This window comes from Pleuronectes platessa, chromosome 18 (assembly GCF_947347685.1).
Source record: "Pleuronectes platessa chromosome 18, fPlePla1.1, whole genome shotgun sequence".
Classification (NCBI taxonomy): domain Eukaryota; kingdom Metazoa; phylum Chordata; class Actinopteri; order Pleuronectiformes; family Pleuronectidae; genus Pleuronectes; species Pleuronectes platessa.
In genome coordinates this window covers 1,782,833-1,807,147 of record NC_070643.1, presented here as the reverse complement: position 1 = coordinate 1,807,147, position 24,315 = coordinate 1,782,833, and the positions used below count along the sequence as shown (strand labels likewise).

The following is a 24,315-nucleotide window of genomic DNA, read 5'->3' as shown; positions in this document are numbered from 1 at the left end:
CAATATGTTTCATTTTCACACAAGGTGAAATGTTAGTTAAAATTCTGATATAGGGTCACCCATAGGAGTCACACAGGTGACCCATAGAATAAAAAGAGTATGATGTGTTATTAAATTTGTTTATATTACAGCAAGGTTGTAATCACATTTTCCAGTTTGTTAAAGTCCATCTGCTGGCAAACCGGATGTTGTCATTTAGTAGATTACACAGATGTCATCTTATCTGTGTGCTATTAAACCAGAGTTAATATTGGCCACTGTATAACCACCACAGCTAGCTACTTAATACAGCACAATAACAGATTAGGCCTACCTTTGTAACAAGCTCTAGCTAACCTCATTCCTGTTGCTAAATTATTTATTGTACTTATATGTAATGATAATCAATGTATTCAATTGTTGAAGATAGACTATTTTCATATAAACCATCCAATGGGAGCAGACAATTCTGCAAAAAAACAACAAACACATGAAGAGCAATTAACAGATTTTCTTGAGTTACTCCTTATGTTTTTAATTTTTTCCCTGTCAGACTTTGAAGTCCAATGTTGCAATATTCCCAGATATTACAACATTGCACAATAGATTGCTTCAAAAGATATCTATGAAAACATAAGCCAAAACTTGTCCTAAATCAAGTCCCTCTGAATGTTTCCCACATGTGCATTTCAACAAAACCAGTAAATCCTGAAAATCAATATAAACAAAACCCCACATCATGTACAGTCACCACACAGAAGTAAGAACTAGAGGTTTCCTGTTTCATATTACAGTAAGGCACCCAACATATTAACCGTGGCATAATTAGAGTATGGGATTATCTGGGTAATTTTAGCTAAGTTACAATAGTTATATATGGATCCCCAAAACAAACATGGAGTAAATGCATGAAGTGAAGTAAATTGTCTGTACATGTTAACATTATTCTGTCAGGCATCATCACAAACAACTTTATTGAAACTTGAAGGGGACAGGGGACTACAAGAACAAATCAATGTCCCCTCCTTGGTGAATACTGTCTTGACCCTCCCTTTCTTGTTCCTCCCCTTCAGTATCACCTTCCTCATTGCTCTATCCCCCTGTTCCCCTCTCCTGTCAGTTGACCATATTCCCCTTCTCTGTTCATTGTTATCTGTCTCTCTTGGTCTGCTGCTGCTGAGCACAGCGAGGGAGGCAGTCTCTGTTTGGACGCAAGGTAAGAGCATATAGTTTATCCCCAGTGCCAGGGGGACCACCGCTGTACAGACAAGCCTGCCTGCTGGAAGAAGATGAGGTGGACAGTGAGGTTGCTTGGGTTGATGATGATGATGAGGAGGAGGAGGAAGAGGAGGAAGAACAAGGCCATGGTCACACTCTAAAGGTGGCTATCACTGTGCCAGACGAGGGGAGGAGCTTGGTAAACCCATGTGAGCTAAACCCAGCCAGGCTCAAGCAGTCACGGATGTCTTTCTTCGTGTCAGGACTGCTCGTGATGGCGCTGACCATGCTGTGGCTTGCTTTTATTTAAAAGACAGATATATATGAAAATCCAGAACTTGTATTCCTTAAGATGCCCCCAGCGATCTAGAGACTGCTTCATTTAAGTGCTGGTTTGTCCCTCTACCTTGAACTTGTTATTTTTACCTTTTTATACTGCAATTATTTATTTTTTCCTCCATGTACTACATTTGAGCTACATCTGGCAAGATTCCAAAATAAATTTTACTCATTTAAGCTAGCATGTGTAAATTTCACTAAACAGCGACCTCTATGGACGTGGTCTGAAGTACCAGTCATCCTTGATATGCTCCTCCCTTGCTTATTTACTGTTTCTATGTTATATCTGTCAACTTCTTCATAACAATAATGGAGATTTGATTATGAACAATCTACAGAAATCCAGTGTACTTTCAGATAGAGGTTTGCAAAACAGCCTTCTTGTTTTTTCAAAAGCTATCAACTTTTCTGACTGAAATGATAATTGTGACTGGCAGATATGATAAGCTCCTACAAGCTAACTCATTGATATACCTGAAGTGCTTGAAAGAGGACTCCTCGAGACACAGTTTTAACCAATAATTAGTCCACACCTACAATCATCGATGTTTCATATCCATATTTAGTGTTGGAAATCATGAATCATTTGAATAATTTAATTCAGTTCAGTCTATAGATTCTTAGTCATTTACTATTTAGTTCATATCCTGTCCTAAGATGTTCAAATGCACTTCAGTATGTCCTCCAGTAAGTTAATGCATCACCCTTTGTGATAAATGCACCAAAGTAAGTACAATAGTAAGTGAATGCATCACTGTCCTTTGTATATTCAATCTGTTTCTGGTGCGAACTTCGAGTTCAGTACAAACTTAGACCTTACATTAACTGCACATAGTGTTAATGGCTCAGCGGCTTATTGTTTTGGATTATGCTTTCTCTGTGTTTTATTAAGCTTTAATGAGGCAGTAACATACTATATATTACAGTAGAGCTCTTGGTCATCAATCAGGAGCTCCATTGCTAAAAGCTACTGAATCAGTCAGTGATAATGTCAGGAATACATCTTAAGGCTTTGGGAATGATGACCAACCAATGAGTTTGGCAAACTATCTGGGGTATAAACAGTCTGCAAAATACCCAGTGGCTGAATTAATATTTATGTTTTCATGGATAAATGGGATGTTCCGTCTTCTGTCACAATGAAGATAAAACACTGCTTTGAGACCCCCCAGGGTATAAAGCATTCCTGGAGTGTGAACTTGCATATCAATTAAGCAGCTAGATAGAGATATAGGTATTAGGGCATCTGGGACCAGCGCTCACACACTTCTTTTTTTTGCATGTGACTTATAACCCTAAAAATAATGTGCGTAATTAACAATATGCCACTGGCCCCTTGAAATTATGTCAGGCAACCATCTGTAGTTTGAAAGCAGGTTTGACAGGCATTGCTACCAGCTAACAGATTATGTTAGCTCTGATGTTACTGGCTGGAGAACAAAACATAGAATCACACCACTGAAGTCTTTGGATATCAAGCATGGTCATTACTATAGCCCCATATATTGTTTCATCCTGTGAAGGTCAATGACAGTAATGGTAAATGCTAAAATACTAACGATATGCCCTAAACAATATCACTGATAATGTCAGTTTCACTGTCATGATATGCTGCTATAGACTAACATTAATCATACCTATTGGTCATACCAGAACATAGCAGCAAAGTGAATTAACTGATTTTAGCAAACATGCTTTTTATTGCTAAGAAATAGAGAATGAAGTGCAATTTCATGTTTTAGAAGTTACTTTCTCTCGCTCGAGGGAACAACAAGGTAACATTCCTTTGTCATCTTGAATCTTGATTAAACAAACTTGACATTTTAATTATTCAGGAACTTTCTATTTATCACATGCATTGTAGCATATATATATACACTGTATTCTCTTTAGTATCAAGCACTTTTTGCTGTCTGCTGTCCATCAGTCCAGTGGCTATAGTGGCATGATACATGACAAAATACACCAAGATCTCAGTTCAGTTGTTTACGTTAAACAGTCCCCATTCAGTTGTGTGGAACAAGTATACTGAGTCACTATTAAGAATCCACGTGTAGCTTAGTAGAGTGCTATTGTGATTGATTCGCATTAACCCCATGTTAATCCTGGACCAAGTATCAGATGACAATCAGGCCACGTGGGAGTTAAGAATCCATGAGTGGAATTACTCAGGAATGCAACACAGTAATTTTATACATTTCCAGTAACTTTTTGTTGTTGAACAAATATTGATTATGACCTCATTAATGATGGAAGCCCAAATACATGATTGAACTAACCACGTAGACACCTCCATGGTATGATGCAAGGATATAATAACAGTGATGTGAATGGGATAAAACCATAGTTCAGTGGGACTTTGGGAATTTCCTACACCTTATAAGAAACGTGATCATCTTATTAAGACATTTGCAAGAGATGATGGTTCAGCTCAGTCCTGCACTGCTCATGTACCTTCAAATGCCTTAAATGTAAGCTGCTGCACCTCTTATAATGTGGTGTACTTGTTTACATGACATCATTGCTGAGTATGTAAACTATTTTAGTTGTATAAGTGCTGATGGTATTCCTTGTATGTCAAGCTATGATATGCAACTTTTCTTGTTGACACAGACAAAGATTGTTATAATCCTGCTCAAAGATGTTTGGCACAATGTTGAAATCGTTTTACTCTGAAGGCCAACATCAGTCAAAGTTCCTGATTGTTCAGATCATTTTACTTCTGCAGCTAATAGCAGCAAATGACTGTTTTAGCATGGTGTAAATATGGATAGCAAATAAATCTGGTGCGGTTATCTTTGTTAAATCTCAGGATCAATTTTTTTTAAATTTCAGTATTTTGGCCCAAGTTGGTTGTTATTGTACATATTAATAAACTAAACAAGCCTATTTTGTTCCTCACTTAAAAGAAGAATATATGCACCCCAAGAGACTGGAAAGTTTTTTCTTCATAATTTTAAACAGTTACAAATTTACTTGAGTACTGTTGATTCAACTTTAGATTACTTTAAGTAGAGTGGGTGTTGACTGACTGATACATGTAAATGGACTTGATGCCCATACACTTTACTCACCTCAACTTGACAACCTTTCACCCTGTACATGCTGAACTACTGCCCATTACCACATATTCATTCATGCAGTATTCAGGAGACTCAAACTTATTAGTTTGTTAGTCACTGCAGAATTTGGAAAGACTCACTGCTGCAGTTTAGTTTATAATTAGACTTATTTTTCATTCATACTGCCTAAATTAACTTTACCATAACAAGAAATCTGCTATAAAACAGGCATACAAAAATATAAGATCAGCACCAGTTGTATTTTTTAATGTACTGTATACTCCATCAGTAGAGGTAATGAAGATTATGGCATATGCATTTCAATTAATTCTACTACTAGAAAATGTCCTCAGCAGAGCTCAGACCTCTCTGTCAAGTCTGAGCCTCACTCAATATAATGCGGTACAAATAGAAAGTTAGCCATCAACCAAATCAATTAAAACCAGCATCACAAGTATAGTGGCTATCAGATGACTGTAGAGATAATATTTACAATAGTTGTACTAATAATCTGATAATTATGAGAAACATACCCACGTGTTTGAAATATACACAAAAAAAAACTTGAAAGGATACACTACAGTTTAGTGGTAATATGCAGGTGTGCGGGAATTCCCCAAAAAGTCCTTTGTGAATTAATATTTCAATTTTAATTCACTGTGAAAAGTTGCATTTATAGCTTTACATCTGGTCTCTGCACGTGTCCACACACTGCCATAAACAGTGGCAGAATTGAAACCTTCGCTCAGCCTAATTAGCTACAGTGCTTGTGCATTTTATTAAGTTTTGTTGTGGTGCATTTGTAAATGTGGATCATGTTGTTCATGTGGACCATGTAATGAGCATATGATGATAATATATCACATGTAATGTGATACATTATCTCCTTTTACACCTGATCATAACACTACTCTGGGACTTCCACAGAGGCTCAGAGGCTCTAACACTATCCCTCTTGTAAGAACCATTGCTATATTTAAATATTCATCAACATAATTTCAAAGAATAGAAAGGAATGTTGTATCTACAGTGAAGGTGATGCTCAGAGCTTTTAGAATAAAATGTAAAATATTATTTTAAAAAACACTGGGAAAGTGTAATGTTTACCCTTTGAAATGATGATTGGACTGACATGATATAAGTTGTAATGTGTCTTTGCTACTTTTAAAACACTACTAATGAAATAAATACTGTAAAAAAAGACTGTTTATATGCTCAGTTAATGCACTCAGCCTTTTGGTGGATAATTGGACGTCTATTATGACCAGAGTCAGTGTCATTGGATTCTGTATTTAACATTTTCACTGTGTCAATATTAGAAATGACAAAACTTTTTACCCTCATGCAACCAATGGATTTCTTCTCTATCTTGGTATATTGTCACTTTTATAGTAATAATTTAAAGCCCCAGTATGGTATGTGTGAAAACTAGATTAATCTACACTGACAAACATGATTGTATTAGATGTATATCTATTCAATCATGTTTGCATCTATTGGTAAGAATCATAGTTTATTAGTTTTTTCCTGCCTCACATATGTTCAATGATGGTCCAACCGGAGCCTACAGAGTGGACTTATGACATCACCTTGTGAAAGTCACTACTGCCACTCCGCATGTGATGAACAGCTGATCCCGTCTCCACCTTAGACGACAACTTGGTCTGTCCACCTGCCTCCTATCTCATCATATAGCATACAGAAGACTAAGATTAAGATACATATATTTATCCCAAACACATGCACAGACATGCACAGGCACACTCATGCAATTGTAGGGAAATTTAACCTCTGCTTTTAACCCATCTGGTGCAGGACACACAGAGCAGTGAGCAACCATGTACGGCACCCGGGGAGCATATAATGAACAGTGAAGGTTATAGAAGCCTTGCTCAGGGGCACTAGACAGGGTAGGGAGAATCCTCTTGGATTTTTGGACAGATCAATCCGGGTTTGTCTTTTAGTTTTTTCTCCGTGGAGTCGAACCAGAGACGAACCAGAGACCTTTTCTGCTCATAGTCCAAGTTTCTGCCACTAGTCCACTGTCTCTCCTGCCTCTAGCTAACAGTCAAAGAAACTTGCAGTTTGTTGTATGTATGTTATCTATTCATTAGCTCTCATAAATGTCACCAAATGCTGTTATTTGCATGTTTGTCTTTACCTTAAAGCAGGGGAGTCAAACTCATTTTAGTTAATTGGCCACATACTGCCCACTTTGATCTCAAGTGGGCCAAGACCAGTAAAATCATAGCATAATAGCTTCGTACTCCCCCTTTTTTTTTTCACCGCCGCCACGCCCCTCCGCCCTGGATGATGTTGCGTCGTTCAGGGTGGGGGGGCGTGGCGGCGGCGGATACCAACATGAAACCAACATAACGGGGGGTCCGACCCATCTTGGAACATTGACCTAGGAGGTCTGACGTAAGCATTGAAAGTGAAAGGTGAGGGCCGGCGCGCCGGCTGAGGTGGGATTCCAGCCCCCAAGGGCTCTGTGCACACCACTATGTACACCCTGAACCACTTCGCGTACCCCGTAACCCAGTTTGGGAACTGATGATCTATGGCAGGGGTTACCAACCTTTTGAAACTGAGAGTTACTTCATAGGTACTGAGTAGTACGAAGGGCTACTTATTTGATACAAACTTCCTGAATAACAAAGTTGCAAAGATCACCTTTTAATAACAATAATAATATATGTGAAGAGACTGTCTGATCATGTCAATGTTAATTATTTCTCACAATAATTATTAACAATGATTTCCACAACAAAGATGGTAGGAAACAGATATATTAAAACATGCAACATTTATTTCTGTTAATCTGTTTCTTAAACTTTGCTTAAATTCAACTTAATTGAAGTACTTTTGGTGACATTTATCACTACATTCCTCCATCAGTCTGTACTTTTTAAAAAATAGAGAAAAAATTACTTAAATTATAATCGCTTTGTTACAACGATGATAGAGCTTAACAAAAAAGAACACATGCATGTGACTAGGGAGAAATGTTTCAAAGTGTCTTCTTAATTTGTTGGGTCCCTAACTGTCAGCTGCCAGAGTTTTCAGACCTAAAATACACACTGGTCTCTCCTCATGTCCTCCTTCATTCACTGTGAACCAAAGAGCAAGACAGGCTTCATAATACTTTCTTTTCAACTTGTTTTTTTAACACTGTGTCTTGTTTGTCATTGACCGGCTGCTTCACAGGAACGAGCTCTGATCTGATATGTGCGTCTCTGATTGAGTGAGTTGGGGCGAAGCCCCGGGGCCTGTGTGTGTGTGCTGTCTGGAGACACACGCACACATTTCCGCTCCTGATATTTCATGCTGGCCTGATACGATGATGGTTGACAAATTAACTTTTTAAAATTCACTCCTTATCTACTCAGCCCTATGCTGATGGAAGGGTGGGTGAAGTGTACAAAACACTTTTGGAGTTTCAGGGGTAAACAGTGTTGCAGCCAAATCCAATACAATTGAAGACTTTAGTAACCAAAGCTTCAGACGTAATAAAACAACAGAAAAAACACAAATGCCTCCACACTGCTCCTGTGGTGTCATCAAAGTGTCAGCAAGCCCCGACAGTCATAAACAACTCGTAATGAGGTCATGTACACCATGTTTTAAGCCTAAAAGTCCAGCAGAATTGGCTGAGCTAGTGTACGTAAGCATTTCCGATGGTCCCTCAATACACCTCGTCGAAATATATCAGAGGACATTTAGGCTGAAAACACCTTGCAATTTAACTTGTTTAGAGTCAAATATGAATGTCGGGGCTTCAAGACACCACACGAGCAGTATGGAGGCATGTTGTGTTTTTTTCTGTTGCTTTATTTACGTCTGAAGATAGGTCTGGAACATTGTTTAGCCCTGAACTCCAAACGTTTTTTTGGGACCCAATCACCTCACCAACCCCTTGATCGACACATGGGTGAGTAGATTGTGTGAATTTTCATTTCTGGGTGAACTATCCCTTTAATTTCATGAAATTTAATTCCTGGTTCAAATGCAAGTTTTTAAGCTTCTTTTACTAAGTTAGTTCCTTACGAGCCCTCAGAGTGGGTTTTGGGATCTTTGAAACCTTTTGTCACAAATATTGTATATTTCCTGATTGTAACCAGTCCAATCTGCATTGATGGAGGTCACCTCTCACATTCTCTGACATGTGTGACAGTACAGGTCAAATATGTACAGTTTGTTTCACCAGCTTTCCCACTACTCATTTCAACTGACAACGAAATAAAGCACACACCACCAGTGAACTGTGGTCCACAAGTACACAAACATTATGTAGTTCAGGGAGCAGTATTTGGCTCTTTTTGGAGTTTTGGGTTTTGGGTTCATTGACAAACGGCAAGTGTTCAGCACAAGCAATCAGTTTGTTCAGTGCTTTCTTGAGTTGAACCTGTTGAGAAGCTGCCGTATGGGGACTTTTTAGTTCTGGGTATTGGTGGTTTATCCTGTTCTAATATAGAGTCTTAGACCATGATATTTTATTGTAACCTTTTCACTGGTTGTGTAAGGTTTGCGTTTAGCAACCTAAAACACAAGGCTTTATTGTTTCCATATTGCAGATTTAGTTTGCACCTAATTGAAAGGAATGACAGAGGAACATCACTGAAATCAATGGGAATTTTTATGTTCATGGTTGCAGTAAAGTGAATTGCAGAGCCTCAGGATGATGATTATTGGCCGAGACTGTGACATGATGATCACACTGGGAAAGAAGTCGGTGGTGTTTGAATTGTGCAGGTTCATGCCTTGTTTTCACAGTTTTAACATAGAATGTCCTCTAGTGTTCAATGCAAGAAATGTGGCGACGCCGGCGAGCTAGTTCTGGCAGGCAACTCGAGCTGCGCTGCGCCAACATACAACATACATACATCATGTGACATACATCATGGGACATACCTCGCTCTCCACAACCATCTATATTACACACCCACGTTATCAGGTTGTCTATTTAACCATAGAGACATTTCCCATCAACCTCTTGCTCGGACTGCTGCTGCAGTATTGCCACCAGTTGCGTCAGCCCCTCCACCATCCCGGGGGGGGGGGGGGGCTAGACGCCAAACACTAAATCTGTTGTAACAACGTAAGTTGTCTGACTGAAATGGATTTCTTTATAGATGAAAAGAAATACCACTGGAAAGCTGTGAGAGAGAAGCTAATAACCTCCAACAAGAGGTTATGTTTTCACCCATGTCTGTCGGCTGGCTCATTTGTTAGCGTGATTACGCGAAAACAAATGAAACAAATTTCATCAAACTTGGTGGAGGGAGGAGGTCTTAGAAGAACCTAGAATGGGATTGTATCCAGAAATTGTGTTTCACTTTCAAGACAATTATGTTCAGGATAGTTTCTGGTCGTGTCTGTTGTTTTGGGATATTCCCTGAATGGCCCTCCCATAGAATAACAAAGTGCTGCGATTAGATGCACTGTATGAATGTGTGTGTGAATGGGTGAATGTAAAGCTGTAATATAAAGCGCTTTGAGTGTTCATCAAGACTAGAAATGCGCTATATAAGTACAAAACCATTTTACATTTACCATCTAGTCCTGGGCACCATTTTGAAAAACAGGAGCAATTTACTTTTTGTGAATGATGTGGTAGATGAGACCAATTTTCACCCTCGAATCACCTGTCTCACCTAAACTCGGCAGAGGTACATATAAGGGAAATACCTGGTTGTGATTATTGTACTGCTCTTGCTCAGTGAACCATCAGTGTAACTCTGGTTAGGATTATCTAAGATTATACTGACTGAGTAATGTAAAGACAATACAGATACTACAGGCATGTGCACCTCCAGATATAAATATGGACTGCGACTGATTTTAGAGACACTTCATTCTTCTGATGCTTCATACACACATACAATGATAACAAAGACACAACTCAAAGTCAGAAGAAACAAACTTGAATTATAACATGTGTGAAATAAAAAATGAACTGGTATTAATTTTCTGCCTTTTTTAACTAATGTAAAACTACAGCAGTTACCCCAGCAGTCAGTATTAATGTATGTGCATGCTAACAGGACAATGAGTACCAATGTTTTCTGCCCACCAGTATGGTACCAGCTAGAGGCTATAATGTGCGAGTGTCAGAGAGTTTGCACCTGATTATTCATTTTATCCCCCCAGTCTCCTGTGCTAAAGACCCAGACAATCACCATCTCAGATGTCACCAACTCCCTGAGAGGAACCGTGACCTACAAGGACGTCCCCTTAGTTCACACTGAGACCAAGACCATTACATATGAGTCAGCACAGGTGAGGGCAATTCTGGAAATCGCACAGAATACAACATTTCTCAAAGTATCTGAGGTTCTGATAAATACAATCAGTAAAGCCTGAATGGTCTCCCATCGTTTGGAGGGTAGAATTATTTTCAACTGCACATGTTGACTTACCAAATCTTTGCTGCAGAGAACTTTTTCCGACCATAGATCTTTACCCTTGTCTCACCTCTGGCTATCTGTTTAAATCAGGCGAGGCTAAAGCTATTCACATGTCTATAGGACATTAAATCTTCATATTTTATAAACCTGTGGCTACTTTCAAATTGTGGAAACAGTCTATATTATGTCCAAAGATTAAGTAGAGGGCCCAAATGGGAAACAATATTTTCACTATAGAGGGTGTTTAATGCTCAACACACTCTAGAGCTCTTGAGGAAAGTATGTGATTTGTGATATTGTGCTATATAAATAAAATTGGACATGACTTGACATATCAATATTTACTAATAATACTGTACTTATCCACACAGTATTAACAAACCATATATTACATCACCAGAAACTAAATATCACACACTGGGCCGCTGTGGCTCATGCAGTAGAGCAGGTCATCCCATTATAGAATTGGGCAGTTCAATATCAAGTCCTACTGTCCGCATGTCCAAGTTTCCTTGATCAGGAGTTTTTATTCCAATTGCTTCCAATGGTAAGACCAGCCTTTTGCATGATGGATTGCTTTAATCAGTTTGAAGGGGTGAACTTTACAATTTACACTTAATCTGGAACCTTTTGGTAGGTTGAGATACTGGGGCCGCAATGCAGTTGCTCCTTTTACTCAATAATCCAGCCTCTATTATTTCTATTTCCATTTAAATCCATAATCTATCATCATAACCACTTTTTGATTATTTTGAGAAATATGTATATCGTTTTTGAATTTACAACAAAACCAAGATTAAAGTAATCTGAATAAAGCAACCTATAATTGGAAATGTAGTTAGATTGAAGAAAAAGAAAAGAAGATTACCAATTTGGTGAATTATGTCCTGAGGTTCAATACACAGCCAACAATTTCCAAAATGAAATGTTGTTAAATGTCTGTAAACAATTACAGAAATTACACATAATATACAAGTGTGTTTAAAATTTATTAATTTGAGATTCTTTTCCAACACTTAAAAGGTGTCTCTCCCACAGCCGGTGGACAGCCTGGCAGAGAGGAACTCAGGGGTACTGCTGAGTGCTCAAACCATCACCTCCGAGACCATCAGCACCACCACCACCACCCAAATCACCAAGGTCTGCTCACATCACTAACAGACCTGCAGAAACTCATTATACATCAATACAGTAATTTACTACCATGCTGTGATGGATATTTACATTCAATCACTTGTGCCATTGGTATTGAACCACTGTTTGAGTACCTGCTTGAGGGTTACTGAAGACTATACAGCCTCCCATATCCTCATATGTCCTATCAAAATCAGTCAAAAGTTTTTTTGTTTTATTTTATAAAAGGATAAGGATAGTTTATGTTATTTATACTTTATTAAGAAAACTTCAGTTGGGTACTAATGGTAAATGGTCAGTATTTATATAGGGCTTTTTTAGTCTTGACCACTCAAGCGCTTTACAGTACAGTCTCTACAGTTTATCTCTGGGCATTTACTGGGTTCTTTGAGTATTTATTATCCACCTCCTGAGGTTTTTTTTCTCGGAATGAGGCCAAAAACTAAATACACCCAGTGCCTGACATGTCTGCAAATGGAAATGCTTTGTTTATGAGAAAGGTCAGAGGACAATGGCCATAGAAAGGCGGCAGTAGTTGCAGTCTCACCAACACTGGTCAGTTAAAGCCTGAAAAATGCAGTCTGGTCTGATGAAGTTGGATTTTAGCTGAGGCTAGAGAAAGTAGGCTCATTTGACATTTGACATTCAGCTGACAAATCTGCAGAAATTATGTGATACAGTCATGTCAACATGGAGCAGAATCCCAAAGGGAAATGTCAAACATTCCGTGAAATTTTTTTCTTGAAAAACTGAGGCAATTTGAGAGCAGATGGAGGAACTTCCCAGTATTAGTGTGTTGTTCCTAATATATGTCCAGTTGGTGCGTTAAAGTTTCAGTGTGACTTAACTAAAGTCTCTTTCGACTATACCTTGATAAAAAAAAAAAAAAGGGTTAGGGTTAGACTTAAATGGCACTTACTTATAGCACTTTGTAGTTTGGCATTTTTTAAGAAAATTGTACTTTTCTTGATTATTGTTGTTCTGGGTTTGTACCCTCATGGTTGAATGCACTTATTGTTAGTCGCTTTGGATATAAGCATCAGCTAAAGGAAAATGTAATGTGATGAACTTATACATCCTATCTGCTTATATCATTGCATGAAGATGCTCCAGTCTCCAGTACTTACATAAGAATGATTATATTTATTGCCAGATATCCAAAAGTTGTGGCCCTCAGCATAACTCGCTGAATCTACAGCATCCTTATACTGGCTGTTTACATCCTCTAAAGCAAGGGGTCTAGGGGATTTACTTATGACAATAGAATACTTACAAGAATACTATACAATAATATTTCAAGGATTCTAGCATAGCCTATCGTTGACACAAGAATGCTGATGTATGCAGTTGATATTGGCATAACCAGCACAGAAATTGTATATTGAGCAGTTAGTGTCTTTCTGCAAGACATTCTACCATTCTAGTTATTTATTCTCATTTAAATGCATGCACGCTGTCAAATGTTTCAGAAAGATTCTTTCATGCATCCATGTTGACATGCAACATTTTCAAAAACTGTGTTTACATCCAAATTTTTTCTCTCAGGGCCAGCAGTTTCTTCTCTTATTTCAGCTTGTATCATGTTTTTATTTTAGACGGTGAAAGGAGGGATGTCTGAAACTCGCATTGAGAAGAGAATCGTCATCACTGGAGACACTGAAATTGATCATGACAAGGTGAGAATGTAAATAATGGAGGAGGAGAAATATTTTTTTCACGTTTCCCTGCTCACAATAAATAGTGCTAAATAATGCTGTTTTTCCTTAAAGCTCTACTAAGAAAGTGCTGTAATTGTGTGTCTGGCTCAGATGTCTGCTTGGAATGTTTGTGAACATGATAGAAAAAGGTGGAATAATTTGAAGTCCCAATTTGCTTTATAGAGTAGTTGTGTTCATATATCATGTAAATCTGTTTTGTGCGCAAGCCACTTTAATTAAACTCATAAATTGTGTTCTCCTTAACCAACCTAGATTGTCCTTTGTTCACTCCTCAGGCTTTGGCTCAGGCCATTAAAGAGGCAAAAGAGCAGCACCCAGATATGTCCGTTACCAAAGTGGTTGTGCACCAGGAAACAGAGATCACCCCAGAGTAACATAGGCTGATCCTTTTGAAGGTGAGTGCCTACGCTGACTGCTCTGACTGAAACTGGAACAGCAGCATCACAATGATGCTGCTGTTCCTGCAGATCAGGGGTATTCAATTAAAATTCAGAGAGATCCAGATAGAGAACATTTCCTCAAGCAAAGGTACCGAAAAATAGCATTATGATTCAGTTTAATAAATATTGAAATATAAGTTGTATTAACGTCTGGTCTAGTCAACAACTGACAAATCAAATAATGTATTATAGAATAATATTTTAACAATATTTATTGCAAGTTTTCACATTTGATTTGAGGTATTATAAATAAGAAATCTAATAGAAAATAAAAGCTCTTTTCTTACGTCAAGTAAAAGATAAAAATACATTACAGAACAGTAGGTGGCGCAACGGGAGACGAGCTTATAGACGCCTACCTCATGATATTATATGTAGAAAAGTCCACGATTGTTTATTTACGTCCTCCCGGCTTTCCTCACACACAGTGAATGATGGCAACTATCAGACAAAGGCTGTTGATGGAGCTTGAGCTGCTTGAGATGGAAGAGGACTTGCTTGGCACGAGCTTAGAGAATTGTAGTTGACTCCGAACACGCCTAGAAAGGACAGTTTTAGCTGAAATAAAGTGACACCCAGCGGGTCAAAATGCTTATAGTATCGTTTCTTAGCGCAGCGGTTCCTCGGTCTTGTTTCCGAACTGCGTTTTTCTAATTCAGTGTCATGATAGCCGTGGAGTTAAAGTCGTGACAGCGGGTTTTTGCGCTGTTACCACCGCAGTTAGCATGGTGGCTAGCTTTCCTCTGCCTCACTTATCACTTCAAAATTCTTCCTCCTCACCAACTCGGCATTAAACCTGCACTGGTTCTTTTAGAAAGGCTCTATAAAAATTTGACAAACCTCATCTGCATGTTGGTGCGTCTGTTATTGTCTAAGCCATTGTGAGAAACATGTTGATTGTGCGATATATAATCTCAACAAAATATTTTGGGACGTCACTGACCAAGTCGTAAGTGTACAGCATCGGACCGGTGATCAATAACTGAAGAAAATCTTTTGATCCGAGGTAACAAGTCGATTACTAAATCTAGTGGTATTGATGATTTAAAAGGTAATGAAAAGCAAATCTGAAAAGAGCACATTTTTGTAAAATATTTAAAAGTTGTGATTCATACAACTATAATGATAAACCTTGATCCACATAAATGGTAAATGGCTTTATATTTATATAGCGCTTTTCTAGTCTTGATGACCACTCAAAGCGCTTTACAGTACAGTTCTACATTCACACACACATTCATACAGTCGCATCTATTTGCAGCACTTTATTATTCTATGGGGGGCCATTCGGGGTTCAGCATCTTGCCCAAGGACACTTCGGCATGCAGATGGGTCAGACTGGGGATCGAACTGCTGACCTTCAGGCTGGAGGACGACCACTCTACCCATCAGCCACAGCCGCCCCACAATAATACGATAACACATTCTGCCTCAAACATATGTGCTGGCGTCACAGCTTTCAAGTAATTTTAGCAAGTGTTTGCAAGGTGCACCTCTCCACATTCCAAATGCATTTGACAAAGAACAAGGACAGGAAGTAATGGGATTTAGCCTACAGAGCCCAACGATTTAGAACAAAGACATTAAAATGTGCTTTTGGCTGCATTTGCTGCAGTAACATCCATATTCACTTCCTCCACTGTGAGTGTAATATATTTAAGATGTAGTTCAAACACGTGGACTGAAGATAAGCTACACCATTATTTATCTTCGGAGCTTTGTGATTTTAGTGAAATCTCTTCACTGAGCAGCGCCTGTGTGTTGCTCTTTGTTGCAGGGAAGCACAAGGCTCAATACATAGCCTGACCATATAATGGTCAGGCTATGCTTCTGTCTTAGTAACTCAGATGCTGCATACAGCTTCCAGCTGCAGAGTCATCAGAGACTGCAGTGCACATTCTCCCAATGTCCTTTTCTTAGTAAATCTGGCCTTGATAATCTTGCTTTAGAAGTAAGCCTGGAGGCGAGACTTCAATGTATTGACAAAAAATTTGACTTCATTGTAAATTAACCCATAATGAGACACTGAAGCTATCACTGTAATTAAACCAGAAAACAACTGGTGACCAGGAGAACAAATACTATTATGTGAATGTGGAAATGGTGATTTGTATATAACATTACATAGGTCTACATTGGGACTCAATTAACCACAAATCTCTACTTAATATTCTTCTTTATTACACAAGTTGCATGCAAAGGAAAATGTGGATGAACCAAAGTAGTGTTTAGATGTAGTTTGGTTAAATCTGATTCATCATGAAACAAGATGCCTCAGCAGCATGAGGTATGTTAAGTAATGGTGCCCATGAGGCTTTAATTGTGGCCTTGTTTATGAGGGTCCAGGTTGGGAATCTGGTGCTGTTTAACCCACTGACAGCCTGGTATGTAAACATAACAGCCCTACCTCCCAGTCTGTCTTTTCAGTGATGAGGCGGTTATCCAGAACTAAAGGCCTTTTAGGCCCCAGTGTGGTCTGCCAGACCGCAGCATTCCTCTCTGTTCTTGTAGACTTGCAACATCATTTGTCATGTTTCAGTTGTTCCAAGGCCCCAAACAGTCCTCAAGTATTATTGCTCTGCTCATTTTACAAGGAGGCTTGAGAACTGAATGTTAACAAAAGTATTCAAGTATGTGTTTCCCACCAGCCATGTATATGTATAGCTATACAACTTTTGTGTAACTACATTTAGTTTGGTTGTTGCTGTAAAACAAGCACAATTTAAGTATTTTGTTGGAAATATAATTTCTCACGGGCAAAGAGCAAAAGTATTGCAACAAAACAGGCAACATATAAAAAATTAAACTGAACAAAACTATGATAGCTCTTAAATGATTGTTGGTGTTTAAAGTGTTGCTTGCACACCTAAATGTCAATACAGTAAAAAAGAAGCAAGCAGAATACATAATGAATACTAGTGGGATTTATTTCAACACCTTAACACTAGAATACAATTTACTGTCCAAGCGGTTAGTATGTGATGGGTTAGGTCTGGAACACATGATAATACCAGGTCCAAATAGAGTCTGTGACACCTCACTGAGGACCTGAATGCCCCCATGTACTTTTGGTTTGCTGGCATATTCAGTCAACGTCAATATGTTTAAATATCCCCTAAATATAACTACAAAGTATTTTATCAGAGTCCTACATATTCCATTACTCTGGCAAAGACTTGATGCTTTATTCATGTTCAGCTTATAGAAATGTAAGCTGCTGTGACATGGACTTTCTTATTGCCTTCCCTCCTGGTTTTCATAAACATTAAGCACACTTTATGTTCGCATATACTGCTGTACTGCTATGTACTCCTTCGTGTTGGTGTCTCTTGTTGCCAAGGTATACTGAATCTGTATTTTTCATATCATTTGGAGTGACCACTTATCATGTGGTGCGACCAGTAATACCAAGACCTGTGTTCAATTTAAAGTAAAATATAAAATTTCAGTGGCTGAAATATTAATCGCTAGTACACTATTCTTAAATTAATGGTATTTTTTTAAACATTTTTATCAATATTATGCACTTTACCTGAAAAATAAGTCTGTTAACTACATTTAATAAGGGGAAGGTGACATTATAGAACAAAAATATGAGATCATTATATACAAAAACTCTAAAGAAATGCAATTACTTTGTTACTAATGACTTTATATTATTGAGAAATTGTAAAAAAAAAATGTAAGCATATTAAGGAAATTAATTAATTTTAAGATAAATTACGTTCGCATCACGTGACAAATTTTAAGGCAAAATACATCTAGATGAAAAAACACTAAAAATCTAATACTTTTTAATTTTTATATGACTTCATGTATACACAACATTCCTGAATAATTATAATATTCTGACATGATTGTTAAGTTAATTAGACTGAATTTATAATGTGAACAATCAAAGCAGCGGTAACCTTGTGGCAGATTAAGTTTAGACTGATTCACATGATTTTATTTGACAATGAACATTTTCATTTATAGTAATCCAACTTAATGCAAATATTAAAATGTTCATTATTTTCTCTTTTATGTTCTATTTTTACTTACTTCATCACAGGAGCTACCATCTATTTTCAGTCTGTGCTCACATGTCAGAATTTGCTGGTGTTGTCACGATGTGATCTGAAATCTGGCTCTTTTTCCCCCCCATTCTCTGTCCATTTGTCAATCTCTCTTTCTACACCTTAGACCCCTCAGCTGCCCCCACTTCTCCCTCCTTTTGTGTGTCGACATCACACCATTTTACCTCAGCACCCCCCAGCCATTACACCCAAATGCACTGCCTTTGTGACGTGAATCACCAGACCACAGGAGAGAGAACGAACATCAACATTGAACTATGAACTTTCCCATGAGCATGGAGTTCAGCCTGAAGGATACAGTCACCAGAACATTCCCAAGAACCCCCCTGTATTCCCCACAATCCCCGTCTTGTTCCAGTTACTGCCAAAAGAACAACCACTGGACTCACAAAAGAGGGAAATTTAAGAGAAAAAAAAAAGAAAATAAAGTAAATCATGAGTGGAAATTTCTCTGGGTTTTAAGACAATTTTTCAAGGGTATTTGGTGTTTTAATCTTGAGATTACTGGTACTTTATTTTTCTACAGTTTTTCTTAACATCAGAATTGGTTACCGATAACTTGGAAATTAAGCGTTTTTTAACAATGTTATCAAAAAAGCATCAACTGCGGGATTGTGGGTGATTTTTCTTGGGATTGTATACAATGGGAGATGAGGATCCCTCTCAAATTTTAGCACGGGTTTGGTGTCATTTCTTGTACAGTAAATATGTATTTTCCCTCTCAATGTGAAAATAATATTTTTTCAAGTCATGTATAAAAAAAAAGATTGATTTTACCAAACCGGGGGGCTAGTACTCCTTCACCTTATTTAAAGTTATGACTTGTTCATTTGTTGAGTGATTTTTAAATCTTTGATTGTTTTAGTTGTTCTTGTTGTTATTGTTGTCGTGCTTGTGTCACTAGAACAGGGCTTTATCAGGACCAAGGAGACAGCAGTGTAATGAAATTACCTTTTGTTTATTTATACCCAACCCTATCGTATTTTTGTGTGTTTCGCATTTTGAGATATACTCAGCACACTTGTATGTAACCTCAAGATTTTTTACTGAGAACATTTCAGTCATCCCATACAGTTAATTACAGTCTACTAATTGATTTTAGCATTTACAGTGGTTATGCATATTTTTCCATTTCTACTCCTCCACTAAATGGGCAGTGTGTACTCATCCAGGGAGAGGGAAGTCAAATGGCAATTTCATAAGTATTGCATGTCATTGTCAACACATTCCATTCTTTAATTACACCAGGTCCAAATGTAAAAGCTGTGAATTTAAGATCTCTGCTTAAGCTTAAAGTGGAATTCCAATTTAAAGTTGATTTCATAGTTTTGTTTATCTTCATAACATCTCACAAAGTAATTGATCACATCTGGGAACAACATGGCATCACTAACAAAGTCAATAAACACAGAAAGAACAGTTTATCAAGAATATCTAGACATTTTAAACAATCTATAATCATGTAAAATTAGATGATTTTATACTGCTTTTAAATGAATAACATAATAGTCAAAATAAATACAAATATTGAATGAAAGGTTAGAATAAAATTGGCTAGTTTTGTTTTTTGTTTTGTTTGAATGTGTGAAGCTGCAGCAAGTTTCTGTTTCAACATTTGATTGACTTTAATTACATTATTCTGTTTTTGCTCGGAAAATGTATTATCAAATGTCATTTTTAAATTGAATATTCCCATTACATAAACTCAGGAATTAGCTCTGAGCTGAAATTCTTACAATCATACCAAGTGTCTCTGACACAGAGTATGGATGCCGTTAGTTACTGCTAGCTGCTATTTATTTGTAAGCCATCAAATTTAGCTGTAAACGAGTGAAACAAAGTAAGTATAATCAACGTTTGTAGGTCATACAGTCAACATGATGTCTGTACAATGTAAATCTTGGTACACAAAACAGTCAAGCAAATGATTTAAAACCAAATAAGACATGTGTCATATAGCTTAGGATCTGCATAAAATGTTAATGTCCTGTGGAGTGGGAGAGATGATTTTCATTTATGGTAAATAGAAGAAGACCCAGAGTAGATCCATGTGGGACACCAGTATTAACCATAAGTGCACCTTAGTGAACTGCTGAGTTATTCCTGAGATGATGTTAAAAAACATTGAATGGACAGTTCATGTGAACTCAAAATTAGTTTTCAGTTAAATACTAGTCAACAGTTTATAATGCCCTCAATTTATTTCATAATTCTCCTTTAAATAGGCTTTGATCTTCTTTAAACTATTACTTTAATCTGAATAGTCTAAGAATTGGCATACTGCTTGTGTTATTATTATAGTGTACCAAGACAAGAGGAGCAAAATAAAACCCTGCTCAGTAGACACTGCCCATTTAGATCATATTTATTATAGCACATGCAATTTACATTTTGTTTATTTTATTTATTATCATGCCTCTTTAGAACACAATATTTTGTACAGTCATCCCAAAATGTTACTTATTTTATCGTGATGTCATCTTATATGTGGCACTCCCTTTTCTCATCGGAAATAAGCAAGCCATCATTTCTACGTTTCTTGAATGTGAACCCTCATTTTACCATTACAGGAAGTCATCTAGTGAAAGAGCAGCACACATCACAATAAAAATCAATGTACTCAAAGTCTCTTTTATTATTGTGTTTTGGCTGCTGTACATTTGTTCCATTGTTGGTTTGTGTTTGTTTGTCTGCAAGATTACACAAAAACAACAGAGCAGATTTCAATGAACCTTGGTTGAAGGATGGGACATGGGCTAAGGAAAGAAGAAGATTCGGATCTGGATCAGGGGGTGGATTCAGGAACTTTTTTACTTTCTTTAACATTCTTTAGTTAATTTCTTAAGAGAATAATGCATGGATCTTGATGAATGAAAGCAGTCATGTTTGGGAGATCTTACAATATTTCCCACAATATTCAAGCACTTTGTGACATTGGAGAGAAAAAAACTAAACAGGAAGAAACCGAAGTAGACAGTTTGTGCAGCCATCTGCCTCAACTGGTTGAGGTGAGCGGGGAAAAATAGGGAAGAGAGAGGAGAAAGATTTTATAAAATTGTATAAGCCTGATTAGACTGTTATAATAACAGTGATATTAATAGATATAATTATATTATTAATGATAACAGCAAGGGTTCATATTATTCAATAATAATGATAATAATTCTGATAATAAATAATGATTGAGGTAATAGTAACAATAGTTTAACAGTAGTGTCAGATAGCAGTTGAATATTGTGTACTGCACACTAAAGGATTTTAAAATCTTAACTGAGTATAAAATTATGGGTGACCACAGACATAAATACATATGTTACCAATTCAAAAATGAGAATTAACACACTAAATTATCAAGTCAAGAGGCAGGACCACAAGTGATTAAAAAATAACCATAGAGGCGGACTGCTGGTTGCACTTGTTTGTGCAATATTTTGCAACTAAATGTGGGACCATATAAAACAAGACCTAATTTTGTTGTCCTAATTACACAAGTTTCTCCACTTAGCATTGGAGACATTTGTGCTGCATAGGCAAATTTGATTCCAAACATGATGCTTCCTGGTCAGTTGGTCTAATTGGCTATTGTGGGTTTCAACTGAACATGTGTGATATTTACAAATATAATAGAATATGTCTGTTAGATTACAGGATCAGATAGTGTGTTAAGATCAGCCTTGAATTTGCAACACTCTGCGATTGTCGGGAGAGGTGAATCTGACAGGTCTGACCAATCAACATGGAAAAGGCTGGCATCCCACTTCAGCTGTAGGTAGTCCAACTCCAACTTTTATCAAAATAAAATACAAAACATTAATATTTAAAATATTAATATTAAATCATAACTTTAATTGGTTAAAGTTGTCTTGGGGCACCACCCTTCGAAGAAAGGGAAAATATAGCCAATTTATTGATTAAGATCAGTCTCATTTAGATCTATTTCAATTCGAAATCTCAATATTTTACTATAAAGATTATATAAGATTAAGATTAAGATTAAGATACATTTATTTATCCCAAACACATGCACAGACATGCACAGGCACACTCATGCAATTGTAGGGAAATTTAACCTCTGCTTTTAACCCATCTGGTGCAGGACACAAAGAGCAGTGAGCGACCATGTACGGCGCCCGGGGAGCATATAATGAACAGTGAAGGTTATAGAGTTCTTAACAGTGTAACGGTTGGCAAAATTCACTTACGCAACATTAATGAAAGAACATTTGTAAAAGAAAACATTTATTATGAACATAATAAAGTATAAAAACACAAATTACTAAACAAACGTACTAACTAACAAGGATGCGTATGTGAGTGTATGTGTGTGTGAGTGTGTAAATTAGGGTGTTCTCAAAATGGTGGTTGACCAAAGAGTAACGCCTTCCTGAGCTTGTTTCAAAATGGTCGCTGACCCCCTAAGATAGCAGCCCCCCCCCCCCCCCCCCCCCTTTTCTGAAGTGGGGGAGGAGATATGTAAGGTGAAGACTATAAGTGTGTCTGTGTAGATGTTAATCAGATAATGAGAGAGTCAGGGAGAAAGCCTGTGGCGAGCCTAACTAGCATTAACTTTCATTTAACTTATGCCTACAATATCACAGCATATATAAAACTTATAAACACACACAGAATCAAATAAACAGTCTTGCTTAGTCTAGTATAATTATTAAGCCCACTATGTTACCAGTCCTTTGAAAGGGAGAAAGTTGCTGTGCAGTTTGCAGTTCTGTGACGTCTCCTGGCTTTGTGTAAGGTGTCTGCCTTAGCGTTGCTGGGGAGCCGTGCGCTCCGATGATGGTTCGAAATCCTTACCTGCAGGACATTGAGTCGCTGCTAGGAGTTTGTACAGCTTGAAGGGCGAGGAGGTTTCCTTGAGAAGGTGAGCTGGAAGCTAGACCTTTGCGTTCCTCTCTTTGGATGCGAAGAGTAGGGTTGAGCTGGATAAATCAGGTTTCTCCTCTCAAGCTTTTGACTAGACATGAAGGCTGGAAATTGGCCTTTGGTTTCATAAAAACGTGTTTCCCAACAACCCGTTAAAGTATTCTGCATATTTCCACTACATTACCCCCAATTTAAAACCTCTGAACCCCTCCACTGAAAAAGAGCTTTTAGATTGTGTCGGGTAAATTTGTTAAATAATTTACTTGTTAAGTTGATGCAGGTAATCTTTTAGAGGTTTCAATTACTGTCTCATTTTATTCAGGGTCATCACAAACCAAGAGAAAGAAGTTTTCAAAAGAAAAAAAACCTTTAGGACTACATCACCTCTGGGAAGGTTCCTGGGAAGGTTCCTGACACTGGGAAAGTCAAGTTTCTCAAGTGCATTGAGACTTCACCTGAAGCACCTAAAGGCAAGAAATTGGAGGTAGAGACATTTTAAGTAAAAACTGCATCGGTGCATTAAAACGAGACTTTGTAAAACAAAGGTAGACTTTGATAATTTTGCACCATAGCTTTCCAATGGAATATCGGGTTTGTGTTCTTATCTTCCCTGGTGTTCCCTGTGCTTAAATTATTATTTGTTTTGGGTTTATTTTGTTATTTATGTTTAAGTATGTATCTTGTTATTTAAACTAGTTATTTGTTGTCCTTTCAACGTGGCAACTCACCTCTTGTAAATACCTGTAGCTTTAACGGAGCGGACAGATATTATAAACACACAAAATCCCGAAGTGGACTCTTCCAGTCTGAGCCTGATAAAGCACCTGCTGTGCATTGCCGGTTGATGATGGTAACAGCGAAAATAGTAGGACAGCAGCTGTATGGCGATTCACGATCATACAGATCAAACGGATAAGAAGACTGCATTAATTCCGTTTTAACACCCCTCGGCGAGCGGAATGAGGTCCGAAGCAGTTTTAATTCCCTTTGCTACAGGTAGCGCAGGGTGGGAGTAATTTAGTCACGGAGTTAGCCATTCTCTGTTTACATTGTCGGCACGC

At 37.6% G+C, this 24,315-nt stretch overlaps 1 protein-coding gene across 1 annotated transcript in view; it reads left to right on the top strand.

The window, feature by feature from the left end:
• Window positions 1-20,973, top strand: part of epb41a (erythrocyte membrane protein band 4.1a) — a 42,343-nt gene extending 21,370 nt beyond the window's left edge. Inside the window, exons 16-20 of the mRNA XM_053446589.1 lie at window positions 10,749-10,877; window positions 12,029-12,145; window positions 13,735-13,815; window positions 14,133-14,252; window positions 18,483-20,973. Of these exons, the coding sequence (XP_053302564.1) occupies window positions 10,749-10,877; window positions 12,029-12,145; window positions 13,735-13,815; window positions 14,133-14,231 (426 nt within the window). The 3' untranslated portion in view covers window positions 14,232-14,252; window positions 18,483-20,973. The remainder of the gene's footprint in view (window positions 1-10,748; window positions 10,878-12,028; window positions 12,146-13,734; window positions 13,816-14,132; window positions 14,253-18,482) is intronic.
• The last annotated feature ends 3,342 nt before the right edge of the window (window positions 20,974-24,315 follow it).